The 25,275-nt window shown below is 40.1% G+C and overlaps 2 protein-coding genes and 1 long non-coding RNA gene across 4 annotated transcripts in view; all 3 read right to left on the minus strand.

Annotated features, from left to right (window-relative positions):
• Positions 1-6,593: 6,593 nt before the first annotated feature.
• LOC140574438 (uncharacterized) lies at positions 6,594-7,966 on the minus strand. The gene is made up of 4 exons (XR_011980734.1): positions 7,811-7,966; positions 7,570-7,632; positions 7,323-7,459; positions 6,594-7,008 (listed from the first exon to the last, which is right to left on the minus strand). It is a non-coding gene; the product is annotated as an uncharacterized lncRNA (long non-coding RNA).
• Positions 7,967-11,798: 3,832 nt separating this feature from the next.
• On the minus strand, positions 11,799-18,461 carry apool (apolipoprotein O-like). The gene is made up of 9 exons (XM_072694280.1): positions 18,447-18,461; positions 17,299-17,400; positions 17,060-17,179; positions 16,704-16,758; positions 15,751-15,849; positions 15,383-15,474; positions 14,658-14,756; positions 12,790-14,080; positions 11,799-12,114 (listed from the first exon to the last, which is right to left on the minus strand). The coding sequence occupies exons 1-9, from the start codon at positions 18,456-18,458 to the stop codon at positions 12,026-12,028; spliced, it is 1,959 nt and encodes a 652-aa protein (XP_072550381.1). The 5' UTR covers positions 18,459-18,461; the 3' UTR covers positions 11,799-12,025.
• A 2,555-nt stretch (positions 18,462-21,016) lies between these two features.
• The window catches only part of LOC140552343 (connector enhancer of kinase suppressor of ras 2), a 49,468-nt gene continuing 45,209 nt past the window's right edge, over positions 21,017-25,275 (minus strand). The window contains exons 23-24 of one of the 2 annotated variants that reach the window (XM_072676570.1): positions 24,725-24,949; positions 21,017-24,165 (exon numbers count right to left, since the gene is read on the minus strand). In XM_072676570.1, coding sequence (XP_072532671.1) covers positions 24,728-24,949 — 222 coding nt within the window. In that variant the 3' untranslated portion in view covers positions 21,017-24,165; positions 24,725-24,727. Of the gene's footprint in view, positions 24,950-25,275 lie in introns of both variants that reach the window. The other variant, XM_072676562.1, reaches the window with a different exon arrangement.

A 25,275-nucleotide genomic window follows, 5' to 3' on the forward strand; every position in this document is an offset into this window, starting at 1 on the left:
GTAAACTGGGAGAGAAGCATTGTCCTGCATTTAAAAGAAAAATGTAGCTGCCAGTAACGCGAAGAAAGGAAACAAAAAACACATCACACACCATGATGCCTTTTAATGCTGGTTTAGTATTGGTCTAATGCAGTTTTAGCTGGTCACCCAAGCATTTAATGCTGAAATCTTGCAAATGTATCGGCATGATCATTTTAGTTATGCTGCACAGTGTTAGGCTAACTTATGTGTTTCACATCAGCCTTCATCTGAGCCAGTGTGATTCCTTGCTGATACACCATGTCTCTCAGGTCCTTCAGGTCATCAGCGGGTTTTGGTGGCCTCAAGTCATCAGCGGCTCAAGTTTGTTGCAGGCTAATCTGCAGGAACAGCAACAGTAAAGCATCAACAGCTGTTCTCTTCATCTTTACTGCTGTTCTCTTCTCCTCCGGTGTCTGACTCTCAGAATAACTCTTTTACCTCGTTAAGCCCACATACACTGAAGAACCAAAACATTAGATCATCTGCATGCTGTCAAAACAGTTCTGACCTACCCTGCATAGAGGCATCGGCTCTACAGGTTACCTCAGAAGCAGCCGTTTTACCAGGCACCAACACGTTACAGCTCATCTAAGTTGTAAAGTGGAGCCTAATTAACAAGTTAGACTTGTTCCAGCATGTCCCACAGATGCTTGACTGAATTGAAATCTGGGGAATTTGGTGGCCAGGAGAGCAGGGCTAGAACTATATGTCTCGTTCCTCTACTCACAGCTGCTAAAAGAGGCTACTGCCATTGGGGAGTACAATTGCCATAAAGTGGTGCACCTAGTCCCCAACAATTCTCCTAGCAGAATTCTTCCCACAGTGCATCTTGATACCATCATTTCCCCAGGTAAATATGGCAATAATTGATCTAATAATTTACCAGTCTGTAGCTGATTTGTGCCACACTGACAATTTAAAATGGACAGGACAGCCTTCATTGCTGTCATGAATCCAACACCCTGTCACTTGTTTGTGGTTTATTTCTCCTTGGACCACTGTGAGTAGAAACTCACCACTGCTGACAGAATCTTTGAGATGCTCTGACCCAGTCGTCTGGGCATAACTACATAACCTGTTGGTGTTTATTGTTGCCTATGTTTGCCCTGGTACACTGACTGTTTAAACAATGACTGCCTCTGAATGTCTGCTCTTGGTTTGAGGCCTAATCAAAACCAACATGGACACAAGAGCCTTTTCTATTAGAAAAATCAAGCCACTTTAAATCTGGGGGAAAAAAGGGGAAACCTTGATCAGAGCCGTTGCACAAGTTTTTGACAGAGTCAGTAAACCATTTCGAATATCCTGGAAAAGAATGACACTATTAGTGGACTAACAAACAGACCAGACATCAGGTAGGCTGTGTGACTCATTATTTACCTCAGTCTGTCTGGTATTTCCAAACTGCTTCTTACAGTTGGGTAATTGTTGAGACAACTTGCACTTATCCTGATGATGATAAGGTTATGAAATTATAACTCATTTAAATCATCTGATTTTGTTTTAGGCACTTCTCTCAATGTGTGTTGCAACACACAATATCTCTTCTAACATGCTACCATCCATAATTGCAAGAATCATTATAATAATATTCACCTTAATATCTATTAAACACTACGTCTAAATGAAATTGGATAGAGACTATTAAATCTAAACCTGATTATGTTGCATATGAATACATAATAGATATACATATGGACATGCTACCCTTCATAGCTGCACAATATCTGAAAAGTAGTTCAGTTCCAGCCAATGACAGTCAGTGTTTCCAGTATGTTAAGTGTGATTGTGAAAACAATAAACATAATGATAATATTTTGAGTAATATGTAATATAATAATAGGTGCATAACATTCACCTGCCAGTTTACACCCAGCACCAGTAAACAATGCCATGTAAAAACATACATAACATCAATTCAAGTTGAGAGGCTTTATTGTCATTTCAACTCTATACAGAGTACAGTGAGTACAGAGATACAGTGAAACGAAACCCACGTTCCTCCAGGACCATGGTGCAACACAACACAAGTGAATACAGACAGCACAACACAATGCATACAGTGCAGACCAGACAGAGTGCAGACAAGAAAGTGTAGCAGGCAGGATACAATAAATAAATCAGACAGACTGAGCTTTGATTGAGATTGTAGTGCAAACGAGTGTGTACGAGAGTGTACGAATAGTCTATGTTAATGTGGAGGATCAGCCAGAAAACAATAAGGTTTGTTTTTCAGGAGTTGGGTTCGTCCCTTAGTTCCAGTGAAAGGAACTCTTAATGTTTCAGCATACCAAGAGATTTTGCTCGATTTCATGCTCCCAACTTTGCAGGAACTGTTTAGGGACGGCCCCTTTCTGTTCCAACATGACTGTGCACCAGTGCACAAAGCAAAGTCCATAAAAACATGGAAAAGCAATAGAACACCTTTGGGATTAATTAGAGCGGAGACTGTGAGCCAGGCCATCTCGTCTAACATCAGTGTCTGACCTCACAAATGCGTTTCTGGAAGAATGGTCAAAAATTCCCATAAAAACATTCCTCCTAAACCTTGTGGAAAGCCTTCTCAGAAGAGCTGTTATAGCTGTAAAGGGTGGCCCAACATCATATTAAACCCTATGTGTTAGAGCAGGGAAGTACCTAAAACATGCTGGGCAGAGAGGTCCCCAGGACCAGAGATGAGAACCACTGCTTTAGCATGATTGTCCTACCAAAAGGGGTCTAACAACATTTTGCCTTGAGACAAAGAATGAAAAAACACTGTTAAGTAAAAACAGGTCATGGGGACTAAAGATGATAATCATGCTAAAGCAGCGGTTCTACTATTTAAAAAATAATGTAAAAAAAAAAAAGAAAAAAAAAGAAATGTATTTTGCTAATTGTTGGCACTGTGTCCTGGCTTGAATGGATTGCTCCCACTGCTGAACCCACTTTTAGCCCCTAACTGTATTGTATGGAGACATGTATGTGAAATTAAGGGGCCGGTGTAATAATCAAAACAGCGACACAATGCCATAGAGGGTTAATACTTACCTAATAGTTTGTTAATCAATAATAACTGTTAAACTGTTAATAACAATATAATAGTAATATTGTAACTGTTGGAACAAAACCTTGTATCTCCATATTATATATTATAAATTATATTTTATATATTATATATTATATTTTAACAGTTAATTTAAGGAGCCACTCATTATGGAATTTTCACATAATGTGAAAGGCGGTAGTGATTGTAGGCTACTAAATTTTTGAAACAAAAATTACACCAGATAAAAAATGACATAAATACACATACAATGTTTTGTTCTGACAGTGACCAACATATGTTTTATAAATGAAGTGAACTGCTCTTTTTTCTGGAGCAGAATGAGTGAACACCTTTATAGAGGGAAAACCAGAGTGTGGTGCACATGTGGTAAATCCAACTAATTAAACAAAATGATGCTTAAAATGTTGTTAATTAGTAATTAAAACGCTTAGTAGTTACCTGATGTTTAAATAACGTAAGCTTATATTTTTAGGCTTTGAGCTTGTTAAGTCCTGGGTTTAGGGATTTAAAGATTTTATGAGGTAGCAATAGCAGTGTGCAGAAAGTGAAGTTAAAGTAAGCTCTGTTATTCACCTCAGTTCAAATGCCATTTTTAAACTGCCTCTCACAGTTGGGTTATTGTTGAGACAACTTGCATTTATCCTGACGATGATGTGGACATTTATTCAATAGTTCAGAGTTCCAGCATGTTAGGTTGGAGGTATTTATAATCATTTTAATCATATTTTTTAAATATATAATACCAAATACGTACCATAACATATATTAAAGTCCAACCTTTGTTTAACAGATTCACTCCAACCTAAATCCCAAACATAATCATAATCTTAGCTCTGTTAAGATTCTACAGTTTTAATTTTAGCATTTTTAGCATCTATACATAATCTGTAGGACACCATCGAAATAAAGCATGACTGTCATCTTAATCTTAGTACTTATAATATTTAGTTTAGTAAAATTATCTGAACACATTACAGTGTCAGTTGCACTCAGAAGTAAACAATGCTATTTAAAGATTACATGCAAATACATCACATGCATATACACATTGTAATGTTGTCATAACAGGCCCTAATAAACAGACATTTGTTAAGTCCTAGGACTAGGGATTTGAGAATTTGACTGTCCTGTGATGAGGTGCTAGCAATGTGCTGAAAGTGAAGGTAAAGTGAGCCCAGGACCTTTTATTTACCCCTGTTTTTTTAAGGTTGGGTAACTGTGATGATAACTAATGATGATAAGGACTGTTATATTGGTTAAAAAATCATACCAACTCATCTGATTTTTTTTGTTGTTGTTTGTTTCAGGGACTTCCTTAACTCACAAATTTAGCTACGTCCCTTAGCAAGTTGCACTTTGAAGATTCTGAACTAATCCTGTTTTGATGTTTGACCACTTTTCTTGGCAGATTTCATGGCACAGATGCAACTTGACTACATGGGTAGGCAGATCGGAAGAGTAAATCAAGATATCGTCCGCCACAAACATCATTAATGAAGGCCTGGAAGACGGAGTGGGCATGCTGATACTGGTAATGCCTCTGGTGGTGAGAAAAGCTGTATTCCATTTATCTTCACTGCGTAAGTCAATTTGGTGAACAGCCGGGCATTCTGAAGCTGTTCTAAAGTGGAAGATACTGGAGCTGGGTAGGGTAGGGGGTAGGGGTACTTTTTAGTGATAGCGTTGAGTGCGCTATAAACAATTCACAGAAGCAACCCCCCACTCTTCTTCTTGACCAAAAAAAAGCCCAAGGCCAACAGGGACTTGTTGGTTGTATGTAACCCTGTGTCAGGACTTCAGTGATATATTCCTCCATCACATCCTTGAGGTCAGCATATTCAGGGGGAATAACGACCAGGGATTCAGACTCTGGGCTTTTAATAAACATAGACATAATCCTAATGGGGCTTTGGCCAAAGCAATGTGTGAAACAATAGGGGGACCATGACACTATTTCCCTGTCAGGCCAGGAAATATGGGGCTTACGTCTTGTTAGTCAGGGAATACCAAGAATTACTGCATAGTCTGATATGAGCAATACTAAAAAGGTGATGCCCCCTGAGTGTAGACTAAACAGTTAGACATGAGTAATGGGAGCAGGTCCCAAAGGCTGTCCATCCAGGGAGGTGATGCGAAGGGTATTAAGGAGGGGACGGGTCAGGGATCCCCAACTGTACAATGACGTCAGCACACTGAAAATTCCCCTCCGCAGTCAATCAGGCAATTACAGAGACAGGCAATTTAAGAGATTTAGAAACCACCCCCTGGTGGGAATACTCACCACGTTAGCGTGTGGAGTAACGCTCTCCCGGGCGTTGGGCGCGGGCTCTCAGTGGCGGGAGGCTTATGTGAGGCTTATGCTTCCACAATAAAAACAAAGGCCCTCCCGTGCTCTCCCCTAGTGCTCCTCCGGACTGAGATGGCTAGAACCCACCTCCACGTGTTCGTGTACAGAGGGAGCCGTGAGCGGCATAGACGTGGGAGAGGTCGAGTGGCGAGATGAGCAGGAGGTCGGGTCTTGGACTTAGTCTGGACTTGGACTGGACGTGGTAGTGCGGTTTGAGGAGTTGGTCAAGGCGAATGACCAAAACTATAAGTTGGTCTAGGTCCAGTTCGCCATTCCTTAAGGAATTCTGAGTAGCTCCTTTCTTGGACCTCCTCCCAGATAGCAGTGGCCCAATCCAGAGCTCTACCTGTGAGCTGGGAGACCACAAAGACCATCTTGGCTGTGTCAGTGGCGGCAGGTTGGTTACTAAAGAACACCGATGTGTTACTATGCCAGGTGCCCAACAGTCTCAGACACGCTCTGCAGTGTCTGTTGCTGTTGCCCAGGAATTGCCCCTGGGCGCAAGCAGCCTGATTCAAGGCCTCCGTCCCTACTATTTTAGGGATTTAGGCCGTGTATTCTGTCACTTGCAGAGATGGAGCAAAGCAAGATTTAGTAACACACAGGGAATATAAACAGGGAACGCAAACAAAAAGGAGCAAACAGGGTCAGCAGCAATCTAGGGACAACGAGCAAACACAAAACAATGATGACACGAGGAGATGACAAACAAGCCTGGACTGGACAAAACAAAACAGGGTGCGTGCACTGTCAACTTCCAGAATCCCAGCTCCTTCTATGGACAGGGGGCCGGAGTCCTGGAAGCGCTTCAGAGGGGAGTAAGACAACGAAAACCTGACACATATGTGGCTGTGGCTTATATGTTTTACTCATTTTAAAAATATTTAAAACTAAATTCACTGCAGTCACTAACTCTAACCATCACCCAACAAAAAAATAGAAAAAGAGACCCTATTGTCCTTTGCATTATTTTATTACTGTTATGTTTACAGGATGTTAAAAGCAATCAGGTGTTAAAGATAACAATGTGCTCTGTCCACACCCTATTTGCAGCAATGGGGATGAATACTATTTCAGTGTTTTAATAAACATTTAATAGAAAAAAGACATTTTGTTCCACATATTACATTACATTACATTAGACCCTCCTGTCCAACAAGTGTAGGCGTCCTAATACTTTTGTCCATGTCGTGTATCTTAAATAATCAGTGTAAAAAAACAACCAGACAAGAGTGCACAGTGTCAGAATTTAATTCTGGTCAGATGCATGTACATCAATCCACCGTTCAGCAAGCAGTAATTGATTTTTAAATGGGAAAGAGAAAGAAGCCGCTGAAGGTGTTGGTGTTGTTTTTGTTTTCATACAGTTGGTAATTTGCAGGTAGACGAGTATAAACAACATCTCCAAACTCCAACTGTACTGTAAGACCACTTGATATAAATTTTCCATAATGATTGTAATTAAAGGCTTGTAACATTGTCAGCACCTCCTGGTTCTTGTACAGATTTATTCCTGAATTGTAACCAGTCTTGAATGACAGGACAGTGAATCGGAAATAGTAGACTCCTCTGTCTGGAGCTGTGAAGACTCCTGAAATAAGAGACACATACATACATGGTTACCTGCTAATCAGCCGTCACTAACCAGAAATGTGTTGAATTTGTGATGTACGGTAACTGGCTAAATGTAAATGTTGGAGTGTGAGGGTCTTAGTGCTGCAGCCCCCAAGTAGCGGCTCTGGATTTGCTAACATGTTTCTAGCGTTTCATTTTGGAGCTCATTTTGGTTGGTGTTAAAGCAAGTAAACATGTGAAGAAAGTAGTAGTTGTTGTAGTAAGTGTTTTTGCATAACATTCATGGATGAAAAGCCTGAAAACATCATATTTTAGGTTGAACAGACGAACCATTTTTGTGTGGTGCCTGTGTTGGGGTTATAAGCTCCTCCAATGTTTGTGATCACTTTTGGGAAGGTGAGATCAGTGATAGCGTCCGAGGGTCCCGTGGTTGAGGTCAAAGCTGCTGAAAATGCCACCTTTGGACGCTTAAGAAACATCGAGAACAAATCACAAAAAGACTGAAGCAGAACCTTTCAAAATGTGCATGCACCATCTACTGGCACCACCACCACCGACCTAGTAAAGGAGAGCTTACCTGTGATCTCTCTCTTTAGACTCTCCATGTCACCTTCAATAGTGCTCAGTCTCTCCTTCAAAGCTGTTAGGAGGTAAATCTAAGTTTAATGTGTTCATGTCAGGATGTTTGATTCCAATTTTGGAGCGTTTCTATTGGTGCATTCATCATCTAATTGTTATATAATGTAGAGATCAGCTGCTGTATTGTACGATGCATTGTGCTGTATAAACGATGTACAATGCACTGTGTACTGTTTTACCTGTGTTCTCTTTCTGCAGGGCTTTCACTTCACCCTGACTGGCTGCTAGTGCAGTTCTGTTGGTGGAAAAGTCATCAGAGACCAAGACAGAGATTATTTTCAACAATTCATTAAAGCACACAAAGGATCACTTGCACATGCACACACCTTCATTCTGTTTTTTCAGGTTCTCCACTTCACCCTCACTTGCTGTTAGTCTGGAAACATCCACTGCTTGTGCTGAAAACATGAGCAAAAACAAATTTTTTCACTCGAAGAAAACTCACTGTAAAGTCACTGTATATATTACACTGTTGTCCTGTACTGTACTGTACTAGCTTCATTACCTAAAACCTCTTTCTTCATGTCCTCCATGTTACTCAGAGTCTGTTTACCCTGCTTGACCTGCTTGGCCATTTTGGTCTTCTGCACTGGAAAAGAGTTTACAATGGACCCCAAAGCACGAAGAACATAGTAATAAACGTATCATTTAAGCAGAGCTGAAACTGAACTTACCTGTGTTCTCTTTTTCCACATATTTCATCTCAGTCTTCAGCTCGATCAGCATGGTTCTTTGTTGATACACTGTCTTTCAGCTGCTTCAGTTCATCAGACACTTTGAGTGGCGTCCAAGCATCATCGGCGGCTTCAGCTCGTTGCAGGCTGATCTGCAGCAGCAGCAAAGCCGTTCTCATCATCTGTACTGCTGTCCTCTTCTCCTTCAGTGTCTGACTCTCACAACTGCTGGTCTTATAGACCTCCTGCCACCAGCCGTTCACACTGACACCACTTTACTTTCTCACTTACTCTTTTTCCAAATAAGGCAGTACTACTGCTCGATGTCTTTTACATAACTGAGCAGTTCAAACTCTTCTATACACTCAGTAACGATTAGTAAGTGTATGCCCACATTAGCTCTGTTTATACATCTCTGAAGTCTCAAACATAAAAAAACTTACTCCTCCACATACACTATATGGACAAATGTTGGACAAATGTTTTGGGACACCTGCTCATTCATTGTTTCTTCTGAAATCAAGAATTTGTCCAGCTTTTGTTGGAGTAATTGTCTCTGGAGTAGTGAACAGGGAAGACTTCCTACTAGATACACTTCTGTTCTGGGTACACTGTCCTCCTGTACATCACTGGATCCTCCGAATTACAAGGTCAATTTAGAGTCATAACACTAATATTGCTACATGTAAGCTAAATGTCCTTCCGCAATACCTCAGCACCTGCCCTTGCAGTGCATGCAGACTTGCACTATATGTCCAAATGTTTGTGGACACCCCTTGTAATGAATGCATTCAGCTACTTTAAGGCGTATCCACTGCTGACACGGATGTGCAAAAGCACACACATAGCTTGTGAACAGTCGCTTGAAGGTGATGTGTTGAAAGCAGGAAAAATGGGCAAGTGTAAGGGTCTGAGAAACTTTAACAGGGGCCAAATTGTGATGGCTAGCATCTCAAAAACAGTGGTCACAGACGTGAGGCCCCACCTCACAACTGACAAGACTTAAAAAAACCTGCAGCTTACAAATTAGTAGCAGATACCACAGGACATCTTCAGATCTGTTGTGTTGACACAAGGGAAGCCTACTCAGTCCTCAGGCAGGGGTACTAATGTTCTGGCAGATTAAAAGTGCTAAAATACACTATTACACAATCATACGTTAAATCACATCATAATAGTATTTATTCTACTCCACACAAACAAAGGCTAACAGTTACATATTTTCCCACATTGCTCAAAACCTTCCTGTTAACTTACTGTAGTTTTGGCCTAAGGTCATCGCTAACCCGCCGGTCAAACAGTGAAATTGCGCAGTACGCCCCATGCCAATGTCTTGTAAAATGTACGATATTTTCAGGTTATATTTATTCATTTACTCAATTGATTCATTTAGGTCATTTTGTGCAGTTCATTACAATTAATAGCACATCATACTGGCTGTAAAGAATGTTTGTGCTTTGTTTAGTTAGCTGAATTAGTGGTGTATTAATAATACAAAACAAAAGTATGAATAATTCTGTAATATGAGCAAAGAGCCCACCTGAAAATTAATCTAAAAAAACCCTGTGATGTTCAGAAAGTGAACGCAGAGTGAATTTCAATCTTAATCACCGACATTCAGTGGAGTATCAGTGGCTGCATGTTCCACCCAATAATTGTATAGATCCATGATCCAAGAGTTCTACACAACTACAAATAATAGTCTGGACAACAGCTTCAGAAACAGTTATAATGAACACACTGACAAACACACCACCATTACTTACAGTATTATTTATTATAATTACTATTAAAACAATTATTAAAACTAAGCAGCACTAATGAGGCAAACTTTATTTTAGATTCTCTATTTCAACTACTGTTTCTATTGCACACCAGAATAATTACAGGTCTACAGGTTTTTGTGACAATGACGAAAGCAAATCCTAGTAGACTTAAACTCATGTAACATGCTGAACTGCATTCAAGTCTTTGGAAAGACGTACTGAAGTAAACACTTTAATGCACAGCTGAACCTGTTAAAACAGAAGCCAACTGTATCTATAAAAAAGAAAACTACCGTTCAAAAGTTTGGAATGATTTTTTGTATGAATATTTATTTATTAATTTTTTTTAAACAACAACAGCGGTATATGCAGTATAATGCAGACTGAAGATAAGATGTGACTGCTCCAAAACATTATGGATATTGATTGTACTATAACCTCATGCAGTCATTGTAGAATCATTATTCTGTACATATTTGTTATATTATATAATATATATTATATTATTTTTTATTGAATTATTTGATATTATAAATAACACATTATTTATGATATCAACAGGTGTAACAATAGTATTATTGTACACACCTATGCTAAATCAAAATAGTATAAATAGTATTTCCAAACCTTTGAGCGGTAGTGCCATTCTAAAAAAATGTCAAACAACTCAAACTATGCATCTTTGGCTAAAAGGTTAAAATCTAAAACAACAGGTTTGAGACACTGTCAGTAAGAAAAAAGGTATTGTAAAACAATGCTGGAATGATAACCAGAGTTCTCAGAATTAAATATGGCAAAAAAGAAGCTTCATTATCAGGCACTACTTTTACCTCGCAATTCAGATTTGATTGTTTCTAGTATTTCTTATAATAGCCAAAGTATTTGGACCTCAGTGATACTGTGAGAATCTGTTTCACAGCTTAAACGTTGTACTATATAAATGAACAGCAAATGTCACATAACAACATGAAGATAACATACCAGCCACCCAGTGTGCAAAGTCTGACAGCTACAAATAGGAGGCTATTAAGGCAAATATGCTGTTATTAATGTGCAGACTGTAGAAAACTGACTCATCTTCACTGTATTAGATGCATAGATTATATAACTGCAATGAATTTGGCAGCTTTTGGCAGCGAGAAAGACAGCAGGTAAGGCACAATGGCTCAGCTATAATTTAGAAAATGCAAAAAGTATCAAAAAGAACTCACATTCTGGAAATAATTGTAAGAACGTTGGGTTTTGTGGTCCAGCTTTACATGTAAAATGCTTTCACAGTATAAAATACCACTAATTTCCAGCTATGACCCAGAGAGGTAAATATTAAGATGCTACAGTCAGAGATATATGTAAAGGTTTCAAATATAATTTTTTAGAGCTGAAGATACCTTCTAAAATATTATAGTCATAAAGAGGTAGTCTATTCTAATTATGTGTGTGTGTGTATATATATATATATATATATATAGGAACTAATGTTTTCCCATTTGGAGGATTGTAAAGTTGGTATGTGTAGTGTAAACAGCTGACTTTGTCGTGTAACACAGAAATATAAGATGTAACAGAGTCTGGATAAAAATAGGTATGTGTGCACACACACACACATATATATATATATATATATATATATATATATATATATATATATACACATATACATACATACATACATACATACACTATATATATATATATATATATATATATATATATATATATATATATATATATATATATATATATATATATATGAGAGAGCGAGATGAGACCTGTGTTGACAAACTCCACATAAATATCACATTTTGGATCACCCCTAAACGTCTCAAAAATACAGTAACTTCCTGTCCTCAACTATGGAACACTGTTCTTTCTCTTCACCCACCCCTTCATCCTTTATTGATTCTCTTTCAACAGTCTCTCCCACCTTCCTTTTTTCGGATATTCGCTCTGCCAATTATCCACGGGTGCTATACATGTCAGCATCTTCAGGGTGAGCCTGCCCGTGGTCCAGTAAGGATGGGTCAGGAACAAAACGTGGTTTCTCTATAAAAAACAAAACAAAAATTATAATAATAATAATAATCAGCATAATAAAATACAACTGGAAGCCTGTGAGTGCTCCTTAGGTCCCTCCACAACTTTGCTGAAATTGTTCTATACAGCAGTGGTCCTAAATCTGGGTCCTGACGTCCCAACGCTCTGAGGATATTAGTGTTTTCCCTGATCCAATAATGAGCCCATTTCGAGTTAAACGGTGAGTGTGTGTGAGCCACTGCTACACAGCATTATTCACTTATTCATTATACAACAAAACTGTTTCACTGTACTGTGCAAACAGCAGCCCTGAACTTGCTTTCAACCTGCTGTACGCTTTTTCTTGTTTAATTGTGTTTTTAAGCCCCCTAGTGGCTAAACATGCTTCTGCAGGACAGAGAAATCTAGCACACATTTCCCTAAGGAGTATCTTTGTGTAAAGATCAGTGTGTGATCTTTGTGTAAAGAGGCTACTGCGCTAGAAAAAAGACCAGCCCTGTTCCGTACGTGCACATTACACAACTGTCGCAACTCTTCCACCCTTTGCTCATCGGGATCTGGTCCATCCCTCTTACTCTGTTAAATGAGACACATTTCTTCTAAAGTGGTTCTTTTAACAACAGGTAACAGAAAAACAAAACATTCAATGATGGCTGCTGCTTCACAATAACCACCTGTTCTCACCTTTCACAGAGGCTGAATTTAAGGCAGGAATCTGTTCTCCAGTCGCAGGGGATGTGGTCTCCTCTACCGCAGGTGCAGGGGGTATGGCTTCATCCACATCAGAAAGAGGCGATGTGGTGACTTCTGTGGCAGATGGAGGGTGTGTTGTCTGACCTTCAGCAAATGCAGGGGGTGTGATCTCTACAGCAGGTGAGGAGGATGTGGTCTCTTGCACAGCCATTTCAGCAATCAGTGTGGGCTGATCTATGACAGGAGGAACAGATGTAATCTCATCTGTGGCTGAAGGACAGAATGTGGTTTCTTCACTGAGAGGAGGCAGAGAACTGGGTTCCTCAACAACAGAAGGAGGAGGAGAAAGTGGAATGTTGTCAGGATGTAGTTCTGGCGAAACAAAATCCATGGGCTCCTCAGCTGGTAGAGGGGCAAGCGGTGTGGCTTCTTTCTCTGTTGGTGGCAGCACAGAAACAGCAGAATCTATAGCCACGAGGGCAGCTTCAGCTACAGGTTCAGGATTCAGGTTAGCACAATCAGTAGCACATTCAGATTCATGGGTAGCTTCAGTTTCCAAATCTCGTTTAGGTGCTACTTCCAGGGCTGGGTCAGTCAACAGCGTAGCAGATGCAGACAAAGCTTCATCCACTGCTGCCATTTTCACTGGGGTCTCTACTACAACATCTATCTCTACATCAGCCGCAGTTGGAGTAACCTCCTCTGGGGCAACATCAGGAAGAAGGGTAACTTCAACTTCAGAAGAACCTTCTACAATCAGAGCAAGCTCGGACACAGTGGCAACCTCTTCTGGAACCTGATCCGGATGTGGGGCAGCTTCTGCTACTGGGAAAATCTCAACAACCTCTGTTGGTGCAACTTCTGCTACTGTTAGGTCTCCTCCCACCTCTGATGAGGTAATCTCAGGCAGAATGGTAATGGCTGTAACCTCTGCAGCTATGACTGTCTCTGTTTTGGGGATAATATCTACTGGAATGGCCTCTTCTTGGGCAAATTCAGGTGCAGAGGCAAGATCAGCTTTTTGAGAATCTTCTACATGGTGGACGATCTCTGCTGGAGCAACCGGAAAAAACTCTGATACAGTGCTACCTTCCTGTGGGACATCTTCCTGTGGGATGACTGTCTGACCCTCAGAAAAAGCAGTGCCATTTTCTCGTGCATCATCAGGCTCAGGAGCAACTTCTGCTACTGGGGTAATTGCCCCTTCCCTGAAGGCTACTTCTACTGGCTCAGATTCAAGAAGTGCTTTCGAGGCTGTAGTTTCCTTGTTTGGGGTGACGGGCTAAAAAAAAAGGTAAAACACTTGTATTTTTCTTCAAGGTATTTACTCATTTCTAAAACACCACCACCTTTCAGTGATGAGCCTTAAGGTCCGTACTGCTGGGTACAGCATGCATATGTATTTTATTTACATAGGATATGGTAGTGTTACTCACCACCCTGTCAACCAGTGTTTCAAACTACCTTTGCAACCTTTACCCTACCAAGCCCTTCAAGAGTACAATAGGTTAAAACAGGGCCAAACACTGAAAAGTCCTAATAATAGTACTAGTTAACAATAACAACAATAATAATAATAGCATTTTTTTAATGTTCAGCACAAAAGCAACATGATTCTGAAGCTGTTTTAAGGTATTTTGAGAGTGTTTCCACCATACATCTGTAACATGAGTGAGGACACTCTTTTTGAAAAGAAACACAACCCAATTTATAATGAATTCAACTAATTTCCAAATTGGTCCAAAGGGTAAATATTTGTCTAATTAATGATGATTATGAACTTATGATTGAGTTATGATTGAGTGTGTTCTTATCCGTGGGTATCTGTGTGTGAATGTCTTTACACAATCATGTGTTACCTCCAAACTCGCATGGGGAACAACCACATCCTCTTTGGGTTTGGATTTAAAAACTGAAGCAACCAATGAGCTGGCAGAATACATCTTCTTACCCGTCAACTAGAAAGAAAGAGAGTGAGAAAGGAGTATATAGACACTTTACACACAAAGACAGACTCCTAAAATGCAATGCAAATGATTTATGGTGACCTTCAGAAGAACTGGCATTGTGGTAACACATTCCCCCCTTCCTAAATGAGAATTGGGTCAGAATTGGGACAGCTATTGTTTTCCCTAATTCATAAACCACCTCAGCATGCAAACAAAACTCTGTCTGAATGATTCCGACAATAATTTGCCAGTGAATGTGACTTTCTAGAGAGGGATTTCATTTTTCATCTCATTAATACAGAATGACTTTAGGTGAGGCAAACAACAAAAAACAACAACTTTAAGCTTTAACTTTTACTTTTTTGCCATTGCAGTTACTTGTTTGTTTATTCATATTTTTCCTTAATGTTTTCCATTGCTTGCTTCTTTTATTTTTTATATAAATGAAGTCCAGGTGTAGTGTTGGTCACTGTTTATGCAAAAGATTTTGACTGGCTGCTACTAAAAAAAGAAAGTAGTGCATTGAACACTGCCACTGGAACTGCCACATCAACAGGACATGAATATTGTGCAGCGGCGCAGTTCTGTTTTTTTTTTTTATTAGACCCAGTGTATTTTTTTAATAACTTACATACCTTTACAACTCCCACTGATTCTGTGGGGTAGCACACAGCAGCGCCAACTGTAGTCAAAGCCAGAGGTAAGCTTATTCTTTTCAGCCGAGAGCCTGAACACACACACAAACACACACCAATCACTTGGTCATGCTGTGACTGTAAAGGTCAAAAATGAGAAAAGAAAGAAGACTTTTCATGTCTGAAACAATAGGCTGTGTTGCCTGACTGGCATCAGTCCTGTCCTTTTAGAGTAAGTGTTTCAGACAAAGTAATATACTATATCACACATACAGTGTGATGTAGCTAACAAATATAGTTTACATATAGTTTGATGTATCTCGCATTTGCAGTTTCTGTAAAGAAGCCTTTTGAAAGCCATGTCTTACCCTTGCGTGCCAGGATGAGGCCCGCCAAACCAGACACAGTGATGATACCAACTCTCGGCAGGAAACCAGGGGATGGGTCTCTCAGGAACTCATACATGTCTGACAAAGCCAAAAGGGTACATCAAGGGTAAAAAAATAAATTAAATTAAATAAACAATTACATCATTTCAAGCAGGACAAATATTCTAACATTTGTGACCTTCTGTTCCAACCCCAACAAATCAACAACCCTAAATGATCAGATTCATCCATGGCAGTTAATATGTGGGCCAGTCGGGACTGACTTTTATAACTGATTGATTTTATGGGTCAAGATTAGGACAGTGTGGATCTGGCTTGATCTAGGCCTTTAAAAAAAATTTTTTTTTTGGGTCTTTTTTTCCTTCCAATTTGGTAGTGCCAATTAACTCACTCGTTCATAACTCCCTCTGGCATTAGCAATCCTCCCAACACTATAAGGGTAAAGAGGGTGAAGACCTCTCCTCCGATGCATGCGATACCCCCAAATGCCTCTTTTCAAACTGCCAGGTAGCCGACACGCTTGGAGGAAATCACTGGGTCCTCTGCACCAGCTTTACGAGTAATCTCTTAATTGTGATCTGCCGGACTCCGTATGTTTCGGACTCGAAAGCAGTATGTATCAGAATTAGACCCCTGAGCCATAGTGGAAGCACATTAGACTGCTGAGCCACTCGTACGTTTCTGAGAGTGACAAATTTGGCCCCAATAACAGCTCATACTGACTTAATCTGGATTAAAATGGCCATATAAATACAAATCAAATGAAAGTGAGTGCTGATGTTGATCCCCTCTTTTCTTCTAAGAGGGGCTTAGGAGTAAGGTTTCAGAAACCAGTGAAACAATATTGAGATCTGCTTTATTTCAGACAACGAAAAGACAATTTTCCTTTGAGACATGTCCCACTTCAGCCAACTCACACAATTAATCCTCACCTTGCCCAGTCTGGTATACAGATGTGACTCCAACTTTGACTGAAGTACAAGCACTCTGTTAAAGAACGAGATCAGCTTTGATATTTCCACAGCATTTCATCAAAATGCAAAACACAACAAATGAATAGACAATGGTAAGCAGTGACAAATAATAATAAGCAAGAATCAATAACTCCTCCAACACCTCTCTTTCCTCAAATGATTAAGGATAGGGGTATATGAAGTCATTACACCAATATTTATCTATTACTTCACTTGTCACAGGTCTAGATGAATTTCATTACCATTTTAATGATGATTCAACACTGGCATGCTTATTTCATATTATGTGTGTGTGTGTGTGTGTGCACGCGCACCTGCACTTTTCTAACATAAGGCTGTAGCCCCACTCTCACTCGCCCCAGTCCTGTCTGCAGATGTCCAGGTGGCTCCTCCACATATTGCAGCACTGGAGGCTCTGGGCTATAGATAGACAGCTGGAGAAGGAAGAGGGTAAATAAGGGACAGAAACTCACAGCTTTACCAGAGCAGACAATACACTGGCTATAATTCTGTTCAGCGGATAGATTAATATACATAGGCAGGTGTGTGTTACCTCTCGTGGTGATATCTGGTCATCTGTCTTTTGCTCAGTCATGGCATAAACCCGAAATGATGCCAATCCTAAAGCAGCTGGCAACACTGCCAACTTCACCACCTGGAGATTAACAAACAGACACACACAGACTCATACACATTTAATCAGGTACATCATTACAACCATTTTCAAAGCCACACTAATGTACCTGTATAATAGTGATAACCTCTTCTAGGCCCAATGACTTTGTAAACGTTATGATTACTGTATATATGTATTGCAGCAGTTGAAGCTACATTTAGGACACGTTTCTCTCTATTTGACTTTATTTCTACTTAGGTTTATGGCTGTGCATTTCTGTCCTCTGTGTTTTTAGTATCTCTGTAAAGCATGCTGTATCCTCACTCTGAGAGATGCAAAGACAATATGCCAAAAAATAATTAAACTGCCTTAGTCAAGTCAAGTCAGATTTATTTGTATAGTGCTTTTTACAACTGTTGTCGTCACGAAGCAGCTTTACATAATTAGTACTTAATAAAGGACAGAGACAAAGAAGAAATAACATGAAGGGTCAAAGACCCCCGTGAACAAGCCAACAGCGACAGTGGCAAGGAAAAACTCCTTCAGAGCTGGAGGAAGAAACCTTGGGAGGAACCAAGTCTCACAAGGGGGACCCATCCTCCTCTGGTCAGAACTATTTAAACATTAATGATAAAAATGACCAAACCAGATACAACAGATAGTTAATAATGGTGATATTAATAGTGGCAGACAGACACTAATCAAAAAAATACAGTACTAATAATTCTCTCTAATAATTTTACTTTTGCAGCGAGGGTGGGGAGGGGGTGTAGTGCACAGTGTGCTCGGACAGTGACCCTGACACACAGCGGCTAAGTTAATGGAGTTTGAACTGTAGACGTGTGCACGTGTTTGTCCAGCGCGCACACCCGCCCCTTCTTGCCCCCCTAAACTGCAGCCCCTTTAAAAGTCGTGTGAACACACAGCGTGGCTCCCTCAAAGGGTCTGAACCGGAGGAAATACACATGCACACTGCTAACTGACTACCAGTAGAGACAGCAGAAGTTTAGGTTGGGGGCTGCAGCGAGGAGAAAGAGGAGACTCCTCGGACTCGCTCTGCAGCTGCGCTCAGGGGAGGAACTCACCTTCACCGCCATGACTGCCCAGCCTGCGCTTGTGAGCGGTACGGCGAGCAAAGCGGGACAAATCATCCCCAGAGCCCAGAATTCACACAAACATAATATAATATAACAGTGATGATAATAATAATATACAAACCGTATAGTAATAATACAAACAATACTTGTAATATTACTACTACTATATAATGGCAATGATAATGATGATAATAATAAAAACAACTATTATAATAATGGTAATAATATTGATTCTTGATACTTATAATATTTACTAGCTATATTTCTTCGTTATTTCTTATAACGTTTCATAATATACTTTTTATACAATTTCAAAAAAAATAAAAATTATTAAAAAATGTGAATATAACTATTTTTTTTTCTACAGCACTCAATGCATTTGTTTTCATCCACATATTTCCCTAACCATTAATTCATTCATTATTATTATTGTTGTTGGTATTATTATCATTATTATTATACAATATTATTAGTATAGCTACATAGTTGTGGGGAATCTCTAGGCACCTCACGATTCGTTACGATTCAGAGGGCCATAATGAGGTTATAATGCTTGTTGACACACCTTTTTTCCATACAGGGTTCTCTCACCGTGTAAATCTACTTGGTACTTTTAAAGCAGAGTACTTTTAAAAAATCATACTGAATTTACTTACAATATCAATTCAATGTTCACTGTCAATGAAAACAAACAGAAGCCAGATGGCAAGTCAACTGAAAGGTTTTGCAGTGGGGCTGTGGTGGGACACTAATACCTCTTACCCTCCCTGGCAGTAGCCTTGAGCACTTGCGTGTGGTCGTAGCATTTTGCATGTAGGACGTTACCCAGTTCAGCAACAGCCATGTTGAAGCGTGATCAGTAACTAAATCTAAATCAGGCTTAGTGATCTGCTGATCCTCTGCTACGTTCTTTAACAGTTCAGTCATATCTGCACCCATGTGGCTCTCGTTTACTGAGGAGTGACAGGATTTTGTGGTAACTGATGTCCATTTGTCATGTTACACAGTTATACTAATGTTTATCTTCACTGGTTCCATGACCAGTTTTGGTCTGGTTGTAGAGTGTGGGGATCACTGTGTCAGTAAAATATCCTAGATGCAGAACACTGCTGTTTCTTTGCTCTAAAGTGCACAACATAGTGCCAAAGCCCTAGTTCAGTTCAACGACTGAATACAGATGCAAATCCTTTGCTATAAAAGTTGTGATAGAGTTTGTAATTCCGAGTCTGTCTGTTCTGAGTTCCAAACGTTTAGCTTTTAATGATTTGAATATTTGGTTCTACCAAAAATATTTAGGTGCCATAGATGCTTTACAGGTGGCAATGTAGGTGCGTGTGTTGCACAGCTTCATTGTTCTGGGGTTGTGGGTTCAATCCCTGCTCTGCTCACTGTTTATAAGGCATTTGGTGTGTTCTCTCCTGCCTCCCAAAAACACATGGTAGGTATATTGGCCCTATAGCACCTTGGTGTGACTGTGGGAGTGTGTGGTCCCCTGTAATGGACTGGCACCCTGTCCAGGGGGTATTCCTGCCTTGTGCCCAATGACACCGCAACCCCCTACTTGGAAGAAGCAGATAAGAGAACAGAGGGATGGATGGTCCCTTTTTATTATGTGGACGTTCTCACTCATTTTTATCATTCAGTCTTCAATCTCACTCTTCTAGTTATTTAAAGAACCATCTATTTAAAATATCCAAAGAGAACCAAAACGACTTCTTCTTTGACAGTGGTTCTTCTCAACGCCGCATTGGCATTGGGCTCAATGACTGTCTGTGCACTGTGGTAATGAGCTGTATCGCAACGCCAGCAGGTGTTTCTGTAGCATACATGCTGGAAGCAGTCTGTACACAACACTACAACACTACAGCATAGCACTGAAATAACTTCATCTTGGGAAAACAGTGTTTGTTATGTCATGATGATGAAGTAAAAATCTCAAGATATTGAGAAGACAAAGAATAAATTCCTGAAGAAAATACAGTAATTGTACCAGGTGATTGCTCAGTATTTGCTTTGGGGTTGGTTTGGTGTTACTTAACAGTTGCTGCAGGTGGCTGCTGTCCAGTTGCTAGGTGGTGTCCACGATGGCAGCCATGCAGTTGCTTTGCTGTTCCAAACAAGTGCTATGCTGTAGCTAAACGGTTGCTATGGTGCACCAGTTGATTGCAATACGCTTCAGAGTAGTTGTTAATACTGTTGCTAAGCAGTTTGCTGTGGTATTCCAGGAGGGTATCTATGGTGGTATTGGGTTGTTGCTAGGATGTTAGTAGCACACTAGTGGTTGCAGGGTGCTGCATCTTTATGCTGCTTGTAGACTGAATTGCGTATATTATGCTGTCTATGGTGACACCTGCCCTGGGAGAAATACCCCATACATCTTGTATTGGGGAATAAAAAAAATCTAAATCTAAAATAAAAACACAGCCTCATAAGTGCAGAGAACTTCATTTATTAGTTTTACATTTTACAATCTTTATTTTATATATATATATATATATATATATATATATATATATATATATATTTAAATTTATATATTTTGTATATGTATATATAGGAAAAAAGGAGCCTGCAGTGGAGTGACATGATTGGTTGTTGAGAGCAGGGAAGGGTGGGACGTGGATGTGAGGAAAAAACAAAGCAATATTTTTTTCAGTTTTAAAAGTTTCAGTGCAACGTGCACTTCACTCAGCAGGGCCGAGGAACAGGGCGGCCGATACACGCCCAAAACCACAGTGAAGCCCAGAATAACACACACACACGCACGCACACACACACACACACACACACACACACACAAATAAACACGCGCTCTCTCACACAAGCATAGACATATGCTTACACATGCTTGACACACACGTCTCTCTGTCATGCACCCACACCCACCAGTGGAATCATCAAAATACTGAAGACAAAAATGATGTGTGTGATAGGGTTTGATTCCGGTAAACTGTACAATTTACAGACTATTACAAAATAATTACATTCTACTTAATTAAAATACATCCCACCACAGTCCTTTTCACAGTCTAAAGGAACGCAAGTAATGTCAATAGAATAGAACAGAACAGAACATGAGAACACTATCCGTAAAACACGCTGTCGAATGAAACGCCAAGCTCCAGGCCACAAGTCAACTCGACATGTAGAGCATTTAACCCTCAGAAGTCGTAGCTATCGCCAGCACGAACACCTTCTGACTCATGGTTCATGAAACTGTTTAGAAAGTGCAGATTCTAACCTATCATCCCACACTGTGTTTGTGTTAGGAAGTAGAAGCGGAGGTTATTTTATTAGAATTTAAATTTGATAAAAAGGCATTGTCATGTTCATTGTCTTGCTTTGCAGAAAAAAATATCACTTTATTTGGAGTGGTGCTTTGTAGATGATTAATTAGCTTAATAAGCAGCAGTGAAGCATCTAAATTCACTGAGGTAACTGTCTTAAAGATGTTATGTTAATGCTTTACTGACATTAAGTACATTTCATCCTAGCCCTAATCCTACACCTAACCCCAACCTCAACCCAAAACCTAATCCTAACCCTCATCCTGGTCCTAATCCTAAACCTAACCCCAACTTCAACCCAAAGCCTAATCCTAACACACATCCTGGCCCTAATCCTAAACCTAACCCCAATCTCAACCCAAAATGTAATTCTAAACTCAACCCTAACCTTAACCCAAAACCTAATCCTAACCTTCATAGCAGCTAGCTGAGGGTGTTAGTTTGGTCTGCATTAGAGCTGTTAGATGATCAGTGATTCCTCCAGTGAATATCTACAGATCTGAACCTGGACCCACTGAGAGTGAAGAACAGCTGAAAGGTGGCTGAGGTGCTGTTGATCTATTTTACTGAGAGTCTGATGAGTCTGATTTTATTTTATCTAAAAAGGACCACTCCAGATAAAGTGTCTTCAGAAAAAAAACGAGCTGACTCGAACCTGTCTATACTGAATGTAAATCGAATGTAAATGCAAATGATAATTCATTCAATGAAATAGTCTTAAACAATAACAGCATGAACTCCAGACCTCTGAGGGTTAAAACATACATCTGTTGGATTGCAGTAAAGCTCATTCCCAGCAGGACACGCAAATCTCCGAATCGGACACGAGCCGAGAATTTTGAACCTGATTCCGGATCCAGAATTCTAGAACTCTGACACAGGAAGTGCATACGATAATAAGGAATAAAAAAAATCTCCGACCTGAATGTAACCCATAGCTTTAGACAGTGGTTGCTAACCCTCCTCCTGCAGATCTACCTTCCTGCAGGTTTCAGCTCCAACCCAAATCTAACCAGTGAAGAACCGTCAGGGCCTTGATGATTTCTGAGCACTAAAAAAAATGTTTTAGTTCACTATTATTCAATAGAATTATGATTTAATGAATTGAAATTACTGTGATAATGTCTGCTTTCATTTGTTTCTTTTTGGAAACAAAAAGCTTAAAATCTTACATGTTTGATTAACAAGCAACACAATTAGGAAGTGGAGGAATCAACCATAGAGGTCTGCTACCTGACAGGGTTCAAATTCGGTGTCGAAGGAGTGATTTTAAATGGTGAATTCTTCATCCTTCCATCCTGATCCATTCTACGAAATGATTTTGAGCTTCACATTTATGCCCTTTCGTTATTCACGATAGAAAATAGCAGTGGTAGCTCTTTGCTAGGCTTTGTATTGAAAGGGTTGCTGTAAAACTGCTGCAGAGAACCTTTCATATATACTTATATCTACGTGGGACATTTTCTACAAGCTTCAAATGTTCGTGTTCAATCTAGAGCACTCCAGTGCTAGCTTAGCTCCATCATGTTTGAAAGGAAAAATCCCATTGTTGGGGTGCTAGTAGAAGTTAGCATTGAACCATTGAACTGAAGGCCTAGAATTAACGGTAGCGGTTCAGTACTGAGTCTGACACACTTCATTTAGCTAACCAAGCCCTTCTGAAGGCGTAACGAGACGATATGGTGGGGAGGTTTGGTGATTTCGGAGCTAAAATTTGCCAGAAGGTAGATCTCTAGGAGCAGGGTTGGTGACCACTGGCTTAGGAGGTAATAGCCAGCTGCTGGGCTGACCCCAAGCAAAAAAACAGTCAGAATACCAGATAAGCAAAGCTTTTTTGTGTTTTGTCTTCCTTTTTTTCCTTTTTCTTTCTTTTTTTCTGTTTTTTTTTTTTTTTTAGAAAAAAAATATATTGAAGTAGAAAGCTTCTGTCTTTGCAGGGCCAGAAGATTGCATTCACAATTAAAGTTCACAGTTTTCAACAGAGGATGCAGCTAGGCAAAGAATATTTTCTTATATACATACTTTATCAGCCCGTTTTGGTAATATAGTAATATATTGTTAAACCATGCAGGAGTTTAGCTATTGTCTAAATATTCTAAAGATCCCGAGTATCATTCAAATTACAGACGTGTCATTGGCTGCCGCGAGATCCGGCCATTCCTACATCACAATGCACAGGAAATACATCTTCTTTAGTCTTTCAATTCTCTCTCTCTCTCTCTCTCTCTCTCTCTCTCTCTCTCTCTCTCTCTCTTGCTCTCGCTTGCCCGCTCACTCACGCACACGCACTCTCTCGTACGCGTTCACGCAGTCTTGCATGCTCTGAAAGTCATACAGAGTTGACACAGTAGGGCGGTGTTGCTTGGTAACAGAGTGAAGCCCGTTGCCCATGGCTACATGAGCGCTCTTCCTGCAGCATTCTGAGGGAAGGAGATAAACAAATAAACAAACACGCTAAAAAAAATGAAACTCCAGGCAAAAAAGGAAGGAGGGGAAAAGACTTCCAGACGAAAATTTAACAAACAAACATTTTTTTCTTTTGCATGGCGTCATTATAGTTGTGGTCAGCTAAGATGGACAGATGATGTGGGGCCTGACAGGTGCCTGACCCCATTCGTATGGGTGTGTATGAGTTTTTTCCAGTACAGGTGCGCTCACCCGCATAGAGCCGAGTCTTTGCAAAATGCCTTAGAAGTTACTTTACAGTGGACTGGCTCACTTAGTGGTCAGTTATGGTCAAGGACGGGCAGTAAAGATTAAGGGGATCCCACAGTGATTCCACAGTGTTTCGTTCATGATGTCTTGGATGTGCGTGTGCATGTGTGTGTGTCTTTGTGTTATTTCCTCCCACAGACCTATGTCCATTTCTGTCCATCATTAAATGACCGCTTAATAAAGGCATGTGTTCATGATTGAGAGATAGATCTCATTATAAAGATGTGTGTGAGTGCGTGTTTGTGTGTGTGGGTGTGTGTTTACATTTCAGACGTGGGTCTCTATGAAGGAGTGCGTGTGCATCAACAGTGTTGGCGAGAGAGGCGAGAGGTCGTTGGGGTCAGTGGGTGGTTCCAGAGGGGCAGAGCTAAACTCGCAGATATCCAGGAAGAGCTCATGGTTTCTCTGCTTCCACTCTCTGAACTTCCGTGAGGTCAGACAGGGGTCGTCCAGCACCTGAACGATTGCAGACAGGTCCCCTTCCTTAGCCTTGGGGAGAGATAAGAACAGAGAGGTCACAGTGGTTCCAAACACAGGCTTATTTAAATACAAAACCCAAGAACTGTCTACCATCTTCTTATTCACGTTGTCAGGGAAGCTGTTTATTTTTGCACTCTCATTTCCTGCCCAGATGATTTAGCTAACTAAATGAAATACAGTCCAGAGAAATGTATATATATTAAGGAAGTGCATTGTCCACCTACTGATGCAACACGTCCATGGGCATCCAGGTTTTTGGCTCAGTCAAGCTTGCTGTAAACTGGCCCATTTATGTTTCAGAGCAAAATATGGATATCAGTTAATCAGGGCTCATT

This window comes from Salminus brasiliensis, chromosome 1 (genome assembly GCF_030463535.1).
Source record: "Salminus brasiliensis chromosome 1, fSalBra1.hap2, whole genome shotgun sequence".
Classification (NCBI taxonomy): Eukaryota; Metazoa; Chordata; class Actinopteri; order Characiformes; family Bryconidae; genus Salminus; species Salminus brasiliensis.

Excerpts from the sequence above, each read along its gene's own strand:
- apool (XM_072694280.1), bottom strand. Across the intron at positions 16,759-17,059 it reads CTTATGTTAGAAAAGTGCAG|AGTGCTTGTACTTCAGTCAA; the intron begins GTGCGCGTGCAC and ends GTTCTTTAACAG. Across the intron at positions 12,115-12,789 it reads AAATTCAGCCTCTGTGAAAG|AGAAACCACGTTTTGTTCCT; the intron begins GTGAGAACAGGT and ends TGTTTTTTATAG.